General features: G+C 43.9%; 1 protein-coding gene across 2 annotated transcripts; it reads right to left on the bottom strand.

The window, feature by feature from the left end:
* Positions 1-1,832: 1,832 nt before the first annotated feature.
* On the bottom strand, positions 1,833-19,175 carry LOC106566563 (SAM domain and HD domain 1). 2 transcript variants are annotated; one of them, XM_014134687.2, is made up of 16 exons: positions 18,827-19,175; positions 18,409-18,475; positions 18,144-18,216; positions 17,111-17,271; positions 13,474-13,589; positions 13,327-13,397; positions 13,058-13,213; positions 12,038-12,138; positions 8,945-9,053; positions 8,583-8,674; positions 8,302-8,417; positions 7,960-8,099; positions 7,749-7,838; positions 6,942-7,046; positions 6,709-6,846; positions 1,833-3,795 (listed from the first exon to the last, which is right to left on the bottom strand). In XM_014134687.2, exons 1-16 carry the CDS (start codon positions 19,008-19,010, stop codon positions 3,646-3,648), a joined length of 1,869 nt encoding a protein of 622 aa, XP_013990162.2. In that variant the 5' UTR covers positions 19,011-19,175; the 3' UTR covers positions 1,833-3,645. The 2 variants fall into 2 exon arrangements, with proteins under 2 accessions (XP_013990162.2, XP_013990161.1); XM_014134686.2 differs by having other exon boundaries at positions 7,749-7,844; positions 18,827-19,173.
* Between the last annotated feature and the right edge of the window lie 3,263 nt (positions 19,176-22,438).

The following is a 22,438-nucleotide window of genomic DNA, read 5'->3' as shown; positions in this document are numbered from 1 at the left end:
CATTTGAGTCATACAACAGACACTCTTATCTAGAGCAACTTAAAGTAGTAAGGGTATACATTATCATACTGGTCCCCAGCGGGAATCAAACCCACAACCCTGGCGTTGCAAGCGCCATGCTCTACCAACTGAGCTACAACGGACTACCAAGCAGCATTGGGGTCAATTCCATTTCAATGTCTATTCACTCAATTCAAAGTGTAATTTATATTCAATTTTTTCTAAATTGGAATTCAGTTCCAAGTCTATTTGGTCTCGTCTCCAAATCAATTGCGCTTTACCCTCATAGGTTGACAGACAGGGATGAGGTGTTTAACCAGATATGCTTTGTGGAGTTACTCTTATATTCTTCTCCTTCTTCTATATATATTATTCTCCACAACTATACTCCTATTTCTCTCTCTCTCTCTGTATCACATACACAACCATCACTGCTCTAGTCAGATCCTCCACAGCCCCTCATTAACGTCCTGGCAGGGGGTGGAGGCATCAAAGTAGCAGGGTCCCTGCAGACTCCCTGAGCAATCCTACCATGGGGGTCTGGAGCCGCAACGTCTCACCCCCCAATGAGAGGCCATGACACACACACACAGTAGCTATGACCCCATAGGACCAGCTGGGATAGAGTCATGTGCAGGAATACAAAACCCCCCATTCCTTTCAGTGTCGGCTGGGCTAGCTTTTTCCCACCATTGGCCCATTTGTGTCAGGGCTTGAGGAGATCAGCTCCCCATATCTTCACCCCCAGTGTGTGTTTGTGAGTGAGTGTAAATCAGTAATGTCTAATATTGGTTTATGTGAGTTTCAATGACAAACACATAGAAAGCAGCCTCTCATACAAGTATGCAGGTAATTCAATCACATTTTTAAATCAATCATCACAATTGATGGGTATTGACAAGCACAGTTAGAGGCCTATGGAATGGGAGGATTGTGTTTGTGTTGGAAAAGCAAGGAGGGGTCTACAAATACCAATCCAATCTGCCAGAGAGGCAAGTGCAGCAGGAGGGTAACAGAGGGGTTAGAGGAGGAGGGGGGGGGGTGGAGGGAAGGCACCTTGCAACAGCTGGTCTCAATTATCCATGGAGGGGCTGGGGGGGGTGTGTGTGAGACAGGGGGATACGGGGGCTGAGTCTGTGTGTGAGACAGGGGGATGGGGGGGGGGGCGCTGAGACCACTGGCGCCAGAAGGGGAGCAACAGGTCAGGGAGGATGAAGATTATAAAAATACTATAGCAGGCAGTTGGCCTTGTGGTGGTGTGAGGGAGGGGTGGGTATACCTCGGCTGGCTCTGAGAATCAGTGCCACAGGATGTGCAATGGAAGAGTATGTGCGTGTAACAGGGCAGCTTTTTACCTCCACTTCCTGTAATATAACTTTCCTGTCCAAACAACAGAAGTTCATTCCTCTGTGACTACGACCAGAAATAGAATATTGTAATTTCCACAGCAGACTCGGGCCAGGACAGTTTGACAATCCTTTCCTGCAAAATTCTTAGACTGACTGGTATTACTGTCTAAGTGTGTGTATGTTTCGGTGTGTGTATCCCTTTGTCAGTGAGTCATGTATTGTATACATAGTTAGATATGTGGTTGTTGCCAGAGCCGTTTCTGCTTTACAGAAAATCCCCTCTATGGAAAGGGGACGTCTGTATCGCCCTCTAGTGGAGAAAGATGTGAAACACTGGATGACGTTCAAAGACACAGAACTGATCACGTCAGCTTTGAGTTCACCCCTCGCATGGTTAAGTTGAGGATATAGTGAGGGAATGCTGATCTCAGACCTGTGCTAAAAGACATCTACACAGAGCTCTAAGAAAACAGAAGTCAGATAGCCAGGCAGAGAAAATAGTTGTATTTCACAGCTTTTGACAGTTGCACTCTGTATCATAAAATCCCTCAAACAGTGAGACTGTCTCTACAATTTGTCTTTCATTATATAATATATTATATAAATATATATATTATATAAATATTAAAAAAATTGCACGAAGCACATAATTAAATCAACAAACATACCATCAATGACCAACAGCTGTGGACTGATCTTGATGCAGTGGACTGATCTTGATGCAGACTGTACGGTAAACGTTGTGTTTATATTGTTTAAATGAAGATAACCAGACTCACACATGATACCAGTCAGTAGACAGGTAGGTAGGTAACATGGATGTAAACAATGTGATAACGCAGCACTTAGAAAAACACCACACTAATCAGAAACAGTCCCTTTTCAAAATCAAAACCAATGTCAGAGAATCAAAACCAAAAAAAGTTTCAGATCTGAATCACACACCGCATGCATTGTGTATGTATAACTAAGAACACTACCCACACCGCACTGCACACTGTGACCCATCTCTGTTTGTCAGTTCAAGTGACCAACTTTTGGGAAAATAATCAAGCTATACGGTAGACAGATCTCTGATCTTTATGTGCTTTAGTCAACCCCTACCTCAACAAACCTACTGTACGTATGTCAACGACCAGGTTAACTATGGTGGGTGCCTATATATAAACTAAAACCTTGTAGAAACCATGCGTATAAGAAAGAATGTCCTGAAAGACAAAATGGTGAAACAATACCATGGAACAATTACACATTCAGCTACAATGTAAAACAAGCATGATTGTCCAAAAAGGGTTTGAGAACAACTTTCATCAGGTTGGATGAATATGTAACAGTTGCTGCTAGGCTATCTGAAAGATGCCTGTATGATAGTGGCACATCAAGATGCATAGCCAGGGAAAAGTGAGGAACCTGGCGCAACTACTTTCACACTCACATGCTCCCACACTTCTCGTACAATGCAATACCACAATGACTCCGATAACGGCACAAGGCAAAATAACCGCACTTAAAAACCTATAACATATGCTTAAAATAGAAACGAGATAAAAAGCGAATAAAATAAAGACTATGATATAATCCGGAACAGACCTGAGAGAACAGAACCCTGAGCCAAAGGACTTCTTCTGGACGTTGCCCAAGGACACTGATCTCCAACTCCCTCATTCTCTCTGGTTCATATAGAGTCAATGAACTAAGCAGACCAGACCCAGCTGCTATCCCAAAAACTATACTTTGGTATTTGTTTCATTAGACCATTGTTGATATACTCCCAAAATGTTTTGCATTTCAGCAATCAAGTTCAAGATATACTGCATAACTTTCAAAATACAGAAATACAGCCGGTATGATGCTTCGTTTTGCATCATACCGGCTGTATTTCTGAAAGTTAGATATCTTTAACTTGATTGCTGAAATGCAAAACAATTGGTGCTGTATCAACAATGGACTAATGACAACAACAAAAAACAGCATTTTGGGGGGAGTTTTCCTTTAAGACTAGAACAATGACAATCTTTTTCAACGGTAAATGGCCTGAGCAAGACATCATTTATCCACCATCTTTGGTCCCCAACCCCTAGTCCTAGGGAGCACTAGGGCATGCAACGGTTTGTTCCAACCCAGCATCAACACGACTGATTCAGCTACTCAATTAATCATTATAACCTAGAATAGCTGAATCAGGTGTGTTAGTGCTGGGTTGGAACAAATCCTTGCATACCCTGTAGCTCTCCAGAACCAGGATTGGTGACAACTGCCATAAGAAGTAAACAGACAGATCCTCTTTCTCATCCTCCTAAAAGAGTCTGGCTTTTGCCTTCTCTTGTCCAATGTTGACTGCAGCCCTGCTTCTTCCTCCCTGGATATCCGCTCCATCATGGTTCTCATCATCGTGGGCCCAGCTTCGCGTCAGAGGGGTGAGCTCCGGTGCAATCGAATCTCCGTCCTAAACAAACGTGAAAACAAACAGATACCAGAGTCAATTTTAAAATGTGGAAAAAGTAAGATGATCATTAGAAAGCAAATGACGGATTCCTCTTTAAATCTCTGTATTTCTCCAAAGCTCAGTTGTCCTGAGTCTTCACAACACTGCCAGGAGAGGGAGGGACACACTCAAGTTTTTTAATACTATATCTCTTGACACATTGATGAAAATAGACATGGCCTCTAAACCTTCAAGCTTCATATTGGACCCTATTCCAACTAAACTACTGAAAGAGCTGCTTCCTGTGCTTGGCCCTCCTATGTTGAACATAATAAACGGCTCTCTATCCACCGGATGTGTACCAAGCTCACTAAAAGTGGCAGTAATAAAGCCTCTCTTGAAAAAGCCAAACCTTGACCCAGAAAATATGAAATACTATCGGCCTATATCGAATCTCCCAATTAAAAAAATAATAATCTGTTGCGCAGCAACTCACTGCCTTCCTGTAAACTAACAACGTATACAAAACGCTTCAGTCTGGTTTTAGACCCCATCATAACACTGACTGCACTCGAAGGTGGTAAATGACCTTTTAATGGTGTCAGACCGAGGCTCTGCATATGTCCTCATGCTCCTAGACCTTAGTGCTGCTTTTGATACCATCGATCACCACATACTTTTGTAGAGACTGGAAACCCAAATTGGTCTACACGGTCAAGTTCTGGCCTGGTTTAGATCTTATCTGTCGGAAAGATATCAGTTTATCTCTGTGGATGGTTTGTCGTCAGACAAATCAACTGTAAGTTTCGGTGTTCCTCAAGGTTCCATTTTAGTGATGTCATTCGGAAACAATGTTAACTTTCACTGCTATGCGGACTTGACACAGCTGTACATTTTCGATAAAACATGGAGAAGCCCCAAAATTGCCCTCCATGGAAGCCTGTGTTTCAGACATTAGGAAGTTACTTATTTTTACTTAATTTTTTACTTTTAAATTCGGACAAAAAAAAAAGAGATGTTAGTTCTAGGTCCCAAGAAACAAAGAGATCTTCTGTTGGATCTGACAATTCATCTCAAATAAAACTGTAAAGGACCTCGGCGTTACTCTGGACCCTGATCTCTCTTTTGATGAACATATCAAGACTGTTTCAAGGACAGCTTTTTTCCATCTAAGTAACATTGCAAAAATCAGAAACTTTACCCAAAAATGCAGACAAATGAACCCATGCTTTTGTCACTTCTAGATTAGACTACTGCAATGCTCTACTCTCCGGCTAACGCACTAAACAAACTTTAGTTAGTGCTAAACACGGCTGCTAGAATCTTGACTAGAACCAAAAAATGTGATCACATTACTCCAATGCTAGCCTCTCTACACTGGCTTCCTGTTAAAGTTAGGGCTGATTTCAAGGTTTTACTGCTAACCTACAAAGCATTACATGGGCTTGCTCCTATCCATCGCTCCGATTTGGTCCTGCCATACATACCTACACGTATGCTACGGTCACAAGATGCAGGCCTCCTTATTGTCCCTAGAATTTCTAAGCAAACAGCTGGAGGCAGGGCTTTCTCCTATAGAGCTCCATTTTTATGGAATGGTCTACCTATCCTTGTGAGAAACGCAGACTCAGTCTCAACCTTTAAGTCTTTACTGAAGACTCATCTCATCAGCAGGTCCTATGATTGAGTGTAGTCTGACCCAGGGGTGTGAAGGTGAACAGAAAGGCACTGGAGCGACGAACCACCCTTGCCGTTTCTGCCTGGCCGGTTCTCCCTCTCTCCACTGGGATTCTCTGCCTCTAACCCTATTACGGGGCTGAGTCACTAGCTTACTGGCGCTCTTCCATGCCATCCCTAGGAGGGGTGCGTCACTTGAGTGGGTTGAGTCTCTAACGTGATCTTCCTGTCCGGTTTGGCACCCCCCTCGGGTCCGTGCCGTGTGGGAGATCTTCGTGGGCTATACTTGGCCTCGTCTCAGGGTAGTAAGTTGGTGGTTGAAGATATTCCTCTAGTGTTGTGGGGGCTGTGCTTTGGCAAAGTGGGTGGGGTTATATCCTGCCTGGTTGGCCCTGTCTGGGGGTATAGTTGGACGGGACCACAGGGTCTCCCAACCCCACCTGTCTCAGCCTCCAGTAATTATGCTGCAATAGTGTGTGTCGGGGGGCTAGGGTCAGTCTGTTATATCTGGAGTATTTCTCCTGTCTTATCCGGTGTCCTGTATGCTACCTCTAATTCTCTCTTTCTCTTTTCTCGGAGGACCTGAGCCCAAGGACCATACCTCAGGACTACCTGGGCTGATGACTCCTTGCTGTCTGCAGTCCACCTGGTCGTGCTGCTGCTCCAGTTTCAACTGTTCTGCCTGCGGCTATGGAACCATGTCCTGTTCACCGGACATGCAACCTTGTCCCGGGACCTGCTGTTTTCGACTCTCTCTACCGCACCTGCTGTCTAACTCTGAATGATCGGCTCTGAAAGCCAACTGACATTTACTCATGGAGGTGCTGACCTGTCGCACCCTCTACAACCACTGAATTATTATTATTATTATTATTATTATTATTAGACCCTGCTGGTCATCTATGAATCCGGCACAGCCAGAAGAGTACTGGCCACCCCTAGGAGCCTGGTTCCTCTCTAGGTATCTTCCTAGGTTCCTGCCTTTGTAGGGAGTTTTTCCTAGCCACCGTGCTTCTACATCTACATTACTTGCTGTTTGGGGTTTTAGGCTGGGTTCTTGTATAAGCACTTTGTGACATCGGCTGATGTAAAAATGACTTTATAAAAGCATTTTTTTGATTGATTATGTGTGGTGCAGGTAAGCTGGTCATAGCTAGCTGGCTTAGCCTTGCACTCGAATGCCATCTTCCCCACACAACGCTAACAGTTTGAGATAAAGAGATCCATACAGTAAATGAAAGACAGAGGCCTCCTGACCTGAGGCTTGGAGAAGTTGTTGTCCATGCACCACTTGACAAAGTTCATCTTAGCTGCCTCCACAGTCTTCTCATCTCTCTTCTTAAAGTAGACCCTGATCAGCTGCTCAGCAAACCGATCTGGCAGCATCTGAGACACCTACAGGGGAGAACAATCATGTCAAATAATGTTTTCAAGATCCAAAAAGAACAGACTATTTCTAAAAAGATTTGAGAGTGCATTGTAGTATTGACCTGGTCCCTGCTGATCTGGGTGGTTTTGGTTGGGGTATTCTTACAGTAGAAACGCATGTTGTTGATGGGGTTCTTCTCCTTCATACCCCAGTCCATGTTGATGATCTGATGAAGAGAATTAAAAGAGGAACAGACAGAGATAAGGCGGGAGAGAGAGAGATAGGTAAAGAGTCAAAGAGAGTAGTGCTGAGCGATTACTGCTTTTCTAGGTCGGTTCGGTTATTAAAAAAAGTGTTACGGTTTTCGATATCTGTCATTTTTATAAAACATTAAATGCATTATGAAATAATGACAAAATATTTGAGCTTTTTAATTGTGAAGGATTTGATTTCTCTCTAGAGAAACAGTGTGTTGGGCTCACAAAAAACCTAGAACTAAATGGAATTCAAGTAATTAAACCAACGTTGGTCAATTAGTTGTTTAATAACCCGCCCCCAAAAAATGGTGGTTAATCTGGCCTTCATGGCAAATATGTCCTCTTAAATCTCCACCTGGTACAGTCAGAAGAAGACTGGCCACCCCTCAGAGCCTGGTTCCTCTAGGTTTCTTCTTTTCTAGGGAGTTTTTCCTAGCCACTGTGCTTCTACATCAGCATTGCTTGCTCTTTAGAGTTTTAGGCTGGGTATCTGTAAAACACTTTGTGACAACTGCTGATGTCAAAAGGGCTTTATAAAAACAAATGTTATTGATTGACATACTTCCAATAACGCAAACAGTAATAAAGGGTTATCTATAGACGGGCATGTTATGTGACATGTTTTGTCTTTGATCAGTTCCCTGATTGAGGTAAAAAGACTGGACACTCACATTGACTACAAAGTCCCCTGGCTCTAGAGTGAGGCCCTGGAGGTCGCTCTCAGGCCTGCACGTCGCCAATTCACTTGCCCATTTCAGGAGCTGTTCCTGGGCGAGAGAAGAGGAGGATGAGAGGCACATAATATGGATCTTCTAAAAAAGCTCACCTAGAAAGCCATGGGAGGATATTCACCCTCCATCCCCCAGACATGCACACACACACCTGTGAGACCTCCACACGTTTCTTGGCTTGGGTCTGTCCCACATTCTTGTAGAGGTTTCTGCAGGTGATGTTCTGGAGGATCTTTCTGGCCTCGGCCAGCTCAGAGGATGAAGAGTACAGGATCTGCTCAAACACATGGTCTACATGGGGGGGGGGGGGGAGAGACAAGGAGTGTGGGAAGAGAAGAGGTTAATCATGCAAACCAAACCCAGCCTGTTAGGGCAGCCATGACACCGAGAATAAAACCCTGACAACCAAAGAGGTTTGAACCATATAATGAGAGTGAGTAGACAAGACCAGAGAGCCATTCTACATATTATATTTCTATGGGGTTGAACTGACCAGTGAGTTTAGTGTAGGCCTCCATGTCATATATTGCTGTGGAGATGGTGAACATATTTCCCTCTGAACCTTGAATCTGGATGTAGGGTTCTGCCTTGACGAAGGCCTCTGTGATCCTGAATCAAGACAGACACAGGCACACACGCACTTAAATCAAACATGTAATTTTGAACCCATAACATACAGCAGAAAAACACCTGAATGTATGACTATATAAGAGATTGTAAGTCAGCTAGATATTTAACAGTAGAATGAATAGCTGTTGATGTGAGAGCACTTACATTGTCTCTATTATGTGTCCCACTTTGTGCTGGTAGGCTTTTCTGTGGAGGTAGTTGCGTGTGTGGAACATGTCGTACAGATTACCCACTTCCTGAATGCGGACAACACACATGGATATCACCGGTAACGTAAGTGACCTTGTCCGAGCCAGAGCGGCCCATAGGCTCCTGCCCCATCTTCTGATTCTGTAGCGTGAGGCAGCTTGATGTACAAGTACACCCCCTAGACAGGACACTAGTCTATAGCTGGGCCTAGTCTATATCACCAATAAAGTAGGCTAATACCTCATTACTTCAAGTTGAATGAAAACATAACAATGAAAGGAATGAATGGGAGGTGAAATCTAGGGCCAAGCCTTCACCTTTTCTCTAGTGCAGATCTGCTTCTTCCCATCTACCTCACACACACGAGCAAACTTGAGGAAGCGATGGTAGTCAAAGTTATTTTGGATGCCCAGGTGGTAGCAGTCCCTATGGGGAGGGAAAGAGAGAGTGTTGGTTTGGTCTTCAGTCTGGGTTATCCTTTTCTTTATGTATCCATTTTGTTTAAATGTGTTTAAACTGCTGTCCTGTTGTAATACTCCTGACGTAATTGTTTGTATGTTCCTGTTGTCATTTAAGTAAAAAAATAATAATAATAATAATAATAAAAGCTCACTAAACAAAATGTACATTTGTATTCATTTCCTCTGCTCTAAAATAAAACAGAATTGAAACAGAAAGAGAGGGAGAGAGAGATTGATGGAAAGCTGCCCAAAGTGCACTTTCTTCCAATTATAAATTGGGTGGTTGGAGCCCTGAATGCGGACAATCTGGACCCTCTCTTTCTAAAATTATCCGCCAAAATGATTGCAATCCCTATTACTAGCCTGTTCAACCTCTATTTCGTATCGTCTGAGATCCCCAAAGATTGGATAGCTGTTGCGCTCATCCCCCTCTTCAAAGGGGGAGACACTCTAGACCCAAACTATTATACAGACCCATATCCATCCTGCCCTGCCTTACTAAAATCTTCAAAAACCTAGTTAACAAACAGATGAACGACCATTTCGAATCCCACCGTACCTTCTCCACTATGCAATCTGGTTTCCGAGCTGGTCACAGGTGCACCTCAGCCATGCTCAAGGTCCTAAACGATATAACCGCCATCGATAAAAGACAGTACTGTGCAGCCGTCTTCATCGACCTGGACAAGGCTTTCGACTGTCAATCACCGCATTCTTATCGGCAGACTCAATAGACTTGGTTTCTCAAATGATTGGCTCGCCTGGTTCACTAACTACTTCTCAGATAGAGTTCAGTGTGTCAAATCACAGGGCCTGTTGTCCGGATCTCAGGCAGTCTCTATGGGGGTGCCACAGGGTTCAATTCTCAGGCCGACTCTTTTCCCTGTATATATCAATGAGATATATAAATAATCGCTCTTGCTGCAGGTGATTCTTTTATCCACCTCTACGCAGACAACACCATTCTGTATACATCTGGCCCTTCTTTGGACACTGTGTTAGCAAACCTCCAAACGGGCTTCAATGCCATACAACACTCCTTCCGTGGCCTACAACTGCTCTTAAATGCTAGTAAAACTAAATGCATGCTCTTCAACCGATTGCTGCCCGCACCCGCCCGCCCGCCTAGCATCACTACTCTGAACGGTTCTGACTTAGAATATGTGGACAACTACAAATACCTAGGTGCGGGTTAGACTGTAAACTCTTCCCAGACTCACATTAAACATCTCCAATCTAAAATTAAATCTAGAATCGGCTTCCTATTCGCAACAAAGCCTCCTTCAAGCATGCTGCCAAACATACCCTCGTAAAACTGACTATCCTACCAATTCTTGACTTTGGTGATATCATTTACAAAATAGCCTCCAACACTCTACTCTGCAAACTGGATGTAGTCTATCACAGCGCCATTCGTTTTGTCGCCAAACCCACTGGCTCCAGGTCATCTATAAGTCTTTCCTAGGTAAAGCCCCGCCTCATCCTGCCCACCATAGCAACACCCACCCGTAGCACATGCTCTAGCAGGTATATTTCACTGGTCACCCCCAAAGCCAACACTTCCTTTGACCGCCTTTCCTTCCAGTTCTCTGCTGCCAATGACTGGAACGAATTGCAAAAATCACTGAAGCTGGAGACTTATATCCTCTAACTTCAAGCATCAGCTGTCAGAGCAGCTTACCGATCACTGTACCTGCACACAGCCCATCTGTAAATAGCACACCCAACTACCTCATCCCCATATTGTTATTTATCTTCCTGCTCTTTTGCACCCCAGTATCTCTACTTGCACATCATCATCTGCACATCTATCACTCCAGTGTTAACGCTAAATTGTAATGATTTCACCTCTATGGACTATTTATTGCCTTACCTCCCTACTCTTCTACATTTGCACACACTGTACATAGAAAACATCTATTGTGTTATTGACTGTACGTTTGTTTATGTGCAACTCTGTTGTTTTTGTCGCACTGCTTTGCTTTATCTTGGCCAGGTCACAGTTGAGAACTTGTTCAACTGACCTACCTGGTTAAATAAAAGGTGAACAACATTTTTTGGGGGACATTGAGCCTGTAATCAAACCCACAAATGCTGATGCTCCAGAAACTCAACTAGTCTAAAAAAAAGCAATAAAACTGGCCTTCTTTAATCAGAACAAAAGTTTTCAGCTGTGCTAACATAATTGCAAAAGGGTTTTCTAATGATCAATTAGCCTTTTAAAATGATAAACTTGGATTAGCTAGCACAATGTCCAATGGAACACAGGAGTGATGGTTGCTGATAATGGGCCTCTGTACGCCTATGTAGATATTCCATTAAATATTAGCCGTTTCCAGCTACAATAGTCATTTACAACATTAACAATGTCTACACTGTATTTCTGATCAATTTGATATTATTTCAATGGACATTTTTATTTGCTTTTCTTTAAAAAAAGGACATTTCTAAGTGACCCCAAACTTTTGAACGGTAGTGTACACCAGTGGTCCTATGTATTGTTAGATCTCTAATAGAGCCCCACAGTGGAGGGGTCATATAACCCATAAAACCTAGTGGTCAAACAAGGAAATGGTTCCAATCATTTTTCCCCATAGGGGATTTTAGAAACACTTAAAATGAGGGCTGTGTTTCTTGTAGGCTTACCCTGGTGTGATGTTTTGATAACCATGTAAATCTCTTGGAGAAGGTGACTTATCAACAGTTAGCTCTAAATACAGGCAAATATATTGATACAAGTCACCCTGTCCTAGAGAGATTTACACAGTTATCAGAACGAAACACAGCCCTTATTTTAAGTGTTTATAAAATCCCCTATGGGAAAAATGATTGAAACCATTTCCGTTTGACCGCTAGGTTTTATGGGTATTACGACACATACTCTATATAGCTTACTCCAGTAACTGATGATGGTTTATAAGAGAGATCAACTCCAACTGGGGTACTCACCTAGCGAAGTAGTCCCACTTGTCCACATCGATGCCGCTCATTTTGTTGGCCACAATCTCATAGAGGAAAGACTTATCCTCTGGACGACCCTTATAAGGCCACTGTGGAAAGACAACAACAGACTCAGAATTAGACTAATCCTTTGAAATCTGAGCATGTACAGTAACTCCAAATTAGTTCAAGGGATACTTAACCAGAGTTTTTATTGTATTTATTTAACCAGGTAGGCCAGTTGAGAACAAGTTCTCATTTACAACTGCGACCTGGCCAAGATAAAGCAGCGCGACAAAAACAACAGTTACACATGGGATAAACAAAAGTACAGTCAATAACACAAAATAAAAAATCTATATACAGTGTGTGCAAATGTAAGATTAGGGAGGTAAGACTCACCCCCCCGTCTGAGAGGGGCAGGGTTCCCGACTCACCCCCCCCGTCTGAGAGGGGCAGGGTTCCCGACTCACCCCCCCCGTCTGAGAGGGGCAGGGTTCCCGACTCACCCCCCCCGTCTGAGAGGGGCAGGGTTCCCGACTCACCCCCCCCGTCTGAGAGGGGCAGGGTTCCCGACTCACCCCCCCGTCTGAGAGGGGCAGGGTTCCCGACTCACCCCCCCGTCTGAGAGGGGCAGGGTTCCCGACTCACCCCCCGTCTGAGAGGGGCAGGGTTCCCGACTCACCCCCCGTCTGAGAGGGGCAGGGTTCCCGACTCACCCCCCCGTCTGAGAGGGGCAGGGTTCCCGACTCACCCCCCGTCTGAGAGGGGCAGGGTTCCCGACTCACCCCCCGTCTGAGAGGGGCAGGGTTCCCGACTCACCCCCCGTCTGAGAGGGGCAGGGTTCCCGACTCACCCCCCGTCTGAGAGGGGCAGGGTTCCCGACTCACCCCCCCGTCTGAGAGGGGCAGGGTTCCCGACTCACCCCCCCGTCTGAGAGGGGCAGGGTTCCCGACTCACCCCCCCGTCTGAGAGGGGCAGGGTTCCTGACTCACCCCCCGTCTGAGAGGGGCAGGGTTCCTGACTCACCCCCTGTCTGAGGGGGACAGTGTTCTGTGGTCCCGCGATCTGTTCCTTGATGAAGACCAGGTCATCAGGTAGGACCAGGCCATGATCCTTCATCACCGGCTCTAAGGCATTCACAGACACCAGGTGGTCAAACATCGCAAGGGACGCCTCCTCGTGCTGTAACACACACATAAATATACATGTGACACAGACATTCTCACGCCCACACAGGAAGATGAGGAGAGAATGCTATGACAAGAAAGAGGAGGTTATTCAGACTGTAGTCTTACCTTCCACTTGGACTTTGGACACATTTTGGGGATGAACATCCTATCAAACATGTGAGAGAAAGGACCATGACCTGGAAAGAAATCACATTCAACAGAATAAGATTGGAAAAGAGGGAGGGAGGGAAGGAGGGAGGGAGTGAGACTCACCCAGGTCGTGACAGAGCCCAGCAATCTGGACACACAGGATGTCTCTACTGGAGATGAGGAGCTCAGGTTGTCTCTCATTCAACTCCTGGACCAGCCGACCTGCTAGGTAGCCCACCCTGAAAACACAACCACAACACAACCAATGAATAATCATTGTACAACCAATTAAACCTGCCAGGCTACCACAGGGGTGGGAAGGGGCTCGGGTCTGAAAAGCAACTAGGCCAGTTTCTGTTGTCTTTTAAATGCAGGATAGGGCCTCTGAAACCACATAGGCTGAATCCCAATTCTCCACGCTTTTCCAGAAGTGTGCACTTGAACACTTCCCATTATGGATTTAAAAGCATATGATTGGTGTAAGCATAGCCTATACACTTTGGGAGAAGGGTGGAACCTAAGCTTCCCTTAAGGTAAATTGACTATATAAGTACTCCAGCGCCGTTTAAGATGAGGGAGGACGCAGTTTTTTAATGAGCACTACCTTATTTCTATTACAGCATATTGGATGACTATCATTCATATTTCATTCACCCAGCTCAGTGTAACATCGATAAGTTTAGGCTACTACATGATACTCAAATTGTCCCTGTACTGTTAGGGATTTCTGCCCTGTTCATACAAGAGACCACCGGAAACTTATTTGATCAGAGGTTAGTTTGTTTAATAAGGATTGCAACCCAGAGCAGACACTAACAGTAATTTGCAAGTAACACACTCAGTTCAAAATAGGGTGTTTCCCCTTTTTATCCCTTACTGAGGTTCACCCCGCCCAGGGTGATGTCCCTTAACTTTAATACCATATAAGCTCATAATTAATAGTAGCTAACAAAGATGTTTCTGCTAGGCGGAGCTTCGTTTATGGTTATTTGCAGTTCGTTTTCCAATCCTTCTACTTCCTATTGAGATCATGTGCTACCAGAAGAAAGACTGGAACATAGTATGAACAGGAAATGAAAGTATAGTTTCAACAAACAGGCATATGACTTGTGTATAGGTGACCTCTTCATGCACTTACAAAGTGTCTACCACTGATTCTTAATCTCAAGCAAAACATTCATCATGGTACTTTTGTAATTACAGGTGTTCCTATAATGTACAGATATTACAAAATCCTTTCAATACCCATCGTGGAGGTTGCTACAACCTAGCCTATGAATTAAAGTATATATTGTAGATGCACAGGTCAAGAGAAACATTTGAGTGACAGACAGTGGCACAATCAATACCGCCTTGCACACTCTTGCCTCCATCAGTGTGTTAAATCGGAGGGCCTGTTGTCCGGACCTCTGGCAGTCTCTATGGGGGTACCACAGGGTTCAATTCTCAGGCCGACTCTTTTCTCTGTATATATCAATGATGTCGCTCTTGCTGCTGGTGATTCCCTGATCCAGCTCTATGCTGACATCACCATTCTGTATACTTCCGGTCCTTCTTTGGACACTGTGTTAACTAAACTCCAAACGAGCTTCAATGCCATACAACACTCCTTCCGTGGCCTACAACTGCTCTTAAATGCTAGTAAAACCAAATGCATGCTTTTCAACCATTCGCTGCCTGCATCCGCCCACCATCACTACCCTGGACGGTTCTGACTTAGAATATGTGGACAACGATCTAGGTGTCTGGCTAGACTGTAAACTCTCCTTCCAGACTCATATTAAACATCTCCAATCCAAAATTAAATCTAGAATCGGCTTTCTATTTCGCAACAAAGCCTCCTTCACTCACGCCGCCAAACTTACCCTAGTAAAACTGACTATCCTACCGATCCGACTTCAGCGATGGCATCTACAAAATAGCTTCCAATACTCTACTCAGCAAAATGGATGCAGTCTATCACAGTGCCATACGTTTTGTTACCAAAGCCCCTTATACCACCCACCACTGCAACCTGTAAGCTCTAGTCGGCTGGCCCTCGCTACATATTCGTCGCCAGACCCACTGGCTCCAGGTCATCTATAAGTCTATGCTAGGTAAAGCTCCGCCTTAGCTCACTGGTCACGATAACAACACCCACCCGCAGCACGCGCTCCAGCAGGTATATCTCACTGGTCATCCCCAAAGCCAACACCACTTGCCTTTCCTTCCAGTTCTCTGCTGCCAGTGACTGGAACGAATTGCTTTGTCATTATTGGGTATTGTGTGTAGATTGAAAAAAAAAGAACTATCTATTTTAGAATAAGGCTGTAATGTAACAAAATGTGGAAAAAGTCAACGGGTCTGAATACTTTCTGAACGCATGTATAAGGTCCCTCAGTCGAGCAATGTATTTCAAAACAGATTCAACCACAAAGACCAGGGAGGTTTTCCAATGCCTCACCAAGGGCACCTACTTGTAGATGAGTAAAACAGTCACTACACCCAGTTACTACAAAGATACAGGCGTCCTTCCTAACTCAGTTGCCGGAGAGGAAGGAAAGCGCTAAGGGAATTCACCAGGAGGTCAATGGTGACTTTAAAACAGTTAGAGTTTAATGGCTGTGATAGAAAACTGAGGATGGATCCACAATACTAAACTAATTGATGGAGTGAAAAGAAGGAAGCCTGAATAAAAATACTACAACGCATCCTGCTTGCAGTAAGTCACTAAAGTAAAACAGCCAAAAATGTGGCAAAGAAATGTACTTTGTCCTGAATACAAAGCATTATGTTTGGGGCAAATCCAACACAGAGTACAACTCTACATATTTTCAAGCATGGTGGTGGCTGCATCATGTTATGGGTATTTGTCATTGCAAGGACTAGGGAGGTTTTTTTAATGATAAAAATAAACTGAATATAGCTAAGCACAGGCAAATTCTAGAGGAAAACCTGGTTCAGTCTGCTTTCTACAGACACAAATTCACCTTTCAGCAGGACAATAACCTAAAACACAAGGCCAAATATACCTTACACTGGAGTTTCTTACCAAGACGACATTGAATGTCCCTGAGTGGCCTAGTTACAGTTCTGACTTAAAAATCAGCATGAAATTCTAATGGCAAGACTTGAAAATGGCTGTCCAGCAATGATCAATAACCAACTTGACAGAGTCCAAAGAATAAAAATAAATTCTGTGCAAATATCGTACAATCCAGGTGTGGAAAGCTCTTAGAAACAGAAAGACTCACAGCTGTAAATTGCCACCAAAGGTGATTAACATGTATTGAATCTAGGGATTGAATACTTGTGATCAAGATGTGTTCATTTTATTTTTTACAAATGTTCACATTTTTCTTCCACTTTGACATTAGAGTATATGTGTAAACTATTCACAAAAAAATGACAATCCATTTTAATCCCACTTGGTAAACAACAAAATGTGGAAAAAGTGAATGGGTGTGAATACTTTCTGAAGCCACTGTATATTCTGAAATCTGGCCACGGACCACACTTTGAGAACTCCTGCCCTATGGAGTGCTCAAGCACACATAATACACATAATACTACCCTATGGCAGGGGTGGGCAACATACAGCCCGCAGACCAGATCCCATTCAATCAAGCCCAGGGGAGGTTTGAGTTAAAAATATGTTTTATTTTTGCTTAAGGGAGGGGTTATTCATTTTGGGCGGCCCAACGTGGCCCTCACGTGGCCCTCAAGACGAAATGATTGCCCACCCCTGCCCTATGGAGTACTCAAGCACCCACAATCATACCCTATGGAGTGTTCGAAGCGGTTGTGGGAGGCCCCAGGGAAGACAAAGTACGCTCCTCCCAGCTGCTTGATGTGGCGGAGCCTCTGGAACTGAGGGGTGTCCATGATACGGACCAGCAGAGGATGCATCTCTACATGGCCATGGATGGGGTCATTAAACACCTACAGGAGACAATAAAACACGTTATTGCTGATACTCTTACTGACTATACTAATAGACTTCCTCTTTTTCTCTCTCTGGAATAGATGACGGTACATATCTTGAGAGCCTGACAATACAGGAAATGCTGATGTCTTATATAAGGGCAGCAGTAGCCTAGTGGTTAGAGCATTGGGCCAGTAACCAAAAGGTTGCTGGATCAAATCCCTGAGCGGACAAGCTAAAAATCTGTCGTTCTGCCCCTGAACAAGGCAGTTAACCCACTGTTCCCCAGTAGGCCATCATTGTAAATAAGAATTTGTTCTTAACTGACTTGCCTTGTTAAATTAAAAAAACTCTTAGTCATGGCTGGTTCCACCCCTCCCCAGCAGATCAGTACACTATCTTGTTTTCTTCCTGTGGCTGTGTGTATCGGGTCATTGCGCACAAACAAGTGATAACATTATAACGTACTCCTCTCTGTTCAAGCCAGCCTCTGTTCATCTCATATCTCCACACAGCTGTGCCCTTGAAAGATATGAGAAGAACAGGATGACTGAGACACTGCGGTCACTCTCAGAGGGCATTTGTCTTATGCCGTGTGACCAAGTTGAACAGAAGCCCAGAAGGTTGGAAACAATAACAGGATGTCCTTGACGATATTCCCAGACCAGCTGCAGAAAGAAGAGAGGGGGGGAACCCATCCTTTCTCAAGCACAGTATTGCAAGTTATGAAATTCTCTTGACCAATGTTAAGAATAATTGTTAACTATTAATATTAAACGAAGCAGGTAAATACGTAATTTCACACATATGTCTCCCTCATTTTGTCTTTCATTCCCTCTCTTTAGCCTTTGAGGAGGATAACAGAGGTTAGTTGTGCAGTCTGTGTTACCTTGATGGTCTCTGCTGCCATCTGCCACAGCTTCCTCAGACTGTGCAGGATCTGCAGCCGGGTGCCTAGAGGCCTGAGGAGGAGGAGAGAGAGAGAGTGTGTTCAACTTCATAATCATAAAAGCACAAACAACACAACCCGAGGCATTGACTGAAAAACATGTCACAAATCAACCAAGGTTATTAGAGGGCCCGGTGCACATTTGATTGCCATGCCACTGAAGATTTGCATACCACCACCACACCCAACATAACACCACACCTACCCTATACCCATTTTATCCAGAAGTGTCTCTGTGAGGTATCGTAACCCCACTCCTGTCATCTTTTGCTCTGTGTGGGGAAAAAAAATAAAAAAAATAACAGGTCATCTTTCCTGTGTGTGCGTCAGTCATTAACGATGTGTAAACATGCACAATGAGAATAAAATGTCACAGGTCAATTGCATGGCATTAAACCAGAACCGTGTGTGCGTAGTTAAAGCGATAAGAACTTGTTAGTCTAGTTAAGGTACTGTAGTTCAAAGGACAATGTAGTCTTTCTGGGTGCTCTTGACCCCCTCACGTCCACGGAACACAATTTAGTTTCAAGCTTTCAAGACACGTTTCAAGCCAAGCTTGTTCAATCAAATATGTGTAGTTAGATAGCGAAGATATGCAAAAACGCTGATCAAAACAAACGAACCTCTGAATGTATCCTCCCATGTCCAGTGACCTTCTTGACGCAGGTATCTACAAACGTCCTCGACACCCCACTTCCCGAAGTCCTGCCACGCCGCCTCATAAACCCGCTTCTCCGGGGTTTTGAACTGATCACTACTACTAGAATTCGGCAAATCTTCTCTGGGACGCTTTCGAATATCCATCATGATCGGTGATTGAACCGTGCCGGTAACACCTTCGAGCCGGTACTGGGGGCTTCCTTCCGCGCTAAGTGTTTTTAAACTATGGCGCGTTCAACTAAATTGTCTACTAAACTGGTTCTCTTTCCGAAACGAGTTCCCTTTTTTACTGGGCTGGTCGACCAGAAGGAGGGAGGAGCGATCAAAGATTGTATAAAGAGACGAAGATACAAAGTAATTTGACAGTCCCATGATACTACTGTATGCATGCCATGCGGACATAGAAAACAACATTGGCTTCTTCGCAAATAGCCATAGGAAGGAGAGCTGACAAAGTATGCAACATTTACTCTATGAAAATATAAACTGTGTACAATTATTTTTTTAATCATGTCATTACGTTGATAAAACCCGGAAGTGATTCACAGAGATAATCTCAGTTAAAAAAAATCTTTGTAATAGTAATGAGGCTTGTGTACAGGACGCCATTGGTCAAAAATAATCTGGGCGGCTGTCTTCGTGCACGACTGCCTGTCCCTGAAAACACCCCCCAAATATGGACTGGAACAGAATGCCTGGACTGGAGAAAAGTTATTGTAGTTCGTTAAAAAAATACAATATATTAGACTAATGCGATATTACACAACATTATTTTATATTCTGTGCCCCAGCTCAGCAGTCCACTGCAGTCTTTTAGAGTTGTAATGAGTGTATTTCACCAGTAGACAGAGACATTTCTTCTCTTTTACGATCAGTGTACAGGTCCATAGGGAATGTAATGCTAGCTAGCTAGCGAGGGTATAGCATGCTTCCAGATCTTTAAGCCATTGTCTCTAATATGTAGGCTATGTTAAGGCAATGACAGCCAGAGGAGTTGGCTAAAGCAGATATCGTTGGATCGTTGACCAGGCTAGAAGGCAGATGGACTTACATGATTTTTCTGAACCAAACTAAACCAAAGGAGGCCCAAAGCTCAAATAGGAGTTTATAACATGATGCTTGCCTTGAGGGGTTGGAGCCCAAAGAGGCATTTTTTTTTACATCAATCTATGAGCCATTCATTTTAAAATGCTGACTGGACGTGAATAAGAAAGAGTGAGGTGAGACTGCACTGTGGTTATTATTTTGAGTTATCTGGAAGGTATGGATGACTGGTCATCAACAAAGCCCATCATTTTACAGTTTGCCCAAATCAAATCCCCCATTCTTGCAGAAAGAAGAATTAATGATGAATGGCTAGGGAATGTCCCAACAGCTTGAGCTGCCGGTGGTTAGGCTAAGACATACAGTGCATTCGGAAAGTATTCAGATCCCTTGACTTTTTCCACATTTTGTCACGTTACAGCCTTATTCTAAAATTGATTAAATCGTTTTTCCCTCTCATCAATCTACACACAATACCCCATAATGGGGATAACTGTCCAAGCTTCCTGCCATCCAGGACCTCTATACCATGCAGAGGAAGGCCCTAAAAATTGCAGACTCCAGCCACCCTAGTCATAGATTGTTCTCTCTGCTACCACACAGCAAGCAGTACCGGAACACCAAGTCTATGTCCTAGAGGCTTCTAAACAGCTTCTACCCCAAAGCCAGAAGACTCCTGAACACCTAATCAAATGGCTTCTCAGACTATTTGCATTGCCCCCCCCCCCCCCTTTTACGCCGCTGCTACTCTGTTATTATCTGTGCATAGTGACTTTAATAACTCTACCAACATGTACATATTACCTCTATTACCTCGACTAACCGGTGCCCCTGCACATTGACTCTGTACCAATACCACCTGTATATCTGTATATAGTCTCGCTATTGTTATTTTACTGCTGCTCTTTAATTACTTGTTACTTTTATTACTTTTATTTCTTATTCGTTTTTTTAAACTGCATTGTTGGTTAGGGGCTTGTTGCATTGTTGTATTCGGCGCATGTGACTAATAAAATGTGATTGTGATTTGATTTGAATGACAAAGCAAAAACAGGTTTTTATAATTATTAGCAAATTTCTCTTAAAAAAACGACATAAATATCACATTTACATAAGTATTCAGACCCTTCACTCAGTACTTTGTTAAAGCACCTTTGGCAGCGATTACAGCCTCAAGTCTTCTTGGGTATGACGCTACAAACTTGGCACACCTGTATTTGTTTCTCCCATTCTTCTCTGCAGATCCTCTCAGGCTCTGTAAGGTTGGATGGGGAGCATCGCTGCACAGCTATTTTCAAGTCTCTCCAGAGATGTTCGATCGGGGTTCAAGTCCAAGTACATTCAGAGACTTGTACCGAAGCCACTCCTGCGTTGTCTTGGCTGCGTGCTTAAGGTTGTTGTCCTGTTGGAAGGTGAAGCTTCGCCCCAGTCTGAGGTCCTGTGCGCTCTGTAGCAGGTTTTCATTGAGGAACTCCTGTACTTTGCTCTGTTCATCATCTCCCAGTCCCTGATGCTGAAAAACATCTCCACAGCATGATGCTGCCACCACCATGCTTCACTGTAGGGATGGTGCCAGGGTCCTCCAGACGTGACTCTTGGCATTCAGTCCTTTAGGTGCCTTTTGGCAAACTCCAAGTGGGCTGTCATGTGTCTTTTACTGAGGAGTGGCTTCCATCTGGCTACTCTACCATAAACGCCTGATTGGTGGAGTGCTGCAGAGATGGTTGTCCTTCTGGAAGGTTCTACCATCTCCACAGAGGAACTCTGGAGCTCTGTCAGAGTGACCATCGGGTTCTTGGTCACCTCCCTGACCATTGCCCTTCTCCCCCGATTGCTCAGTTTGGCCGGGAGGCCAGCTCTAGGAAGAGTTTTGGTGGTTCCAAATTTCTTCCATTTAAGAATGATGGAGGCCACTGTGTTCTTGGGGACCTTCAATGCTTCATAAATGTTTTGTTACCCTTCCCCAGATCTGTGCCTCAACACAATCCTGTCTCGGAGCTCTACAGACAATTCCTTCGACCTCATGGCTTGGTTTTTGCTCTGATATGCATTGATAACTGTGGGACCTTATATAGACCGGTGTATGCCTTTCCAAATCAAGTCCAATCAATTGAATTTACCACAGGTGGACTCCAAACAAGTTATAGAAACATTTCAAGGATGATCAATGAAAACAGGGTGCACCTAAGCTCAATTTAGAGACTCATAGCAAAGGGTCTGAATACTAATGTTAAAAGGTATTTCTGTTTTTTCTTTTTTGTAGATTTGCAAAAATGTCTAAAAACATGTTTTCGCTTTGTCATTATGAGGTATTGTGTGTAGACTAATGAGGATATATTTTTTAATACATTTTGAATAAGACTGTGACATAACAAAATGTGAAAATGGTCAAGGGGTCTGAATACTTTCCGAATGCACTGTAGGTACGGATGCATACACACACAACATATGTTTGTTGTTGTTGAAACCTGTTGAACGCTGAAACCTGAATTAAAGACCTCGGTTTAAAAGCTGACAGTGTTTTCATATAC

This window comes from Salmo salar, chromosome ssa13 (assembly GCF_905237065.1).
Source record: "Salmo salar chromosome ssa13, Ssal_v3.1, whole genome shotgun sequence".
Lineage (NCBI taxonomy): Eukaryota > Metazoa > Chordata > Actinopteri > Salmoniformes > Salmonidae > Salmo > Salmo salar.
Note: the sequence above shows the minus strand (reverse complement) of the source record. Positions and strands in the feature narration are given on the sequence as shown.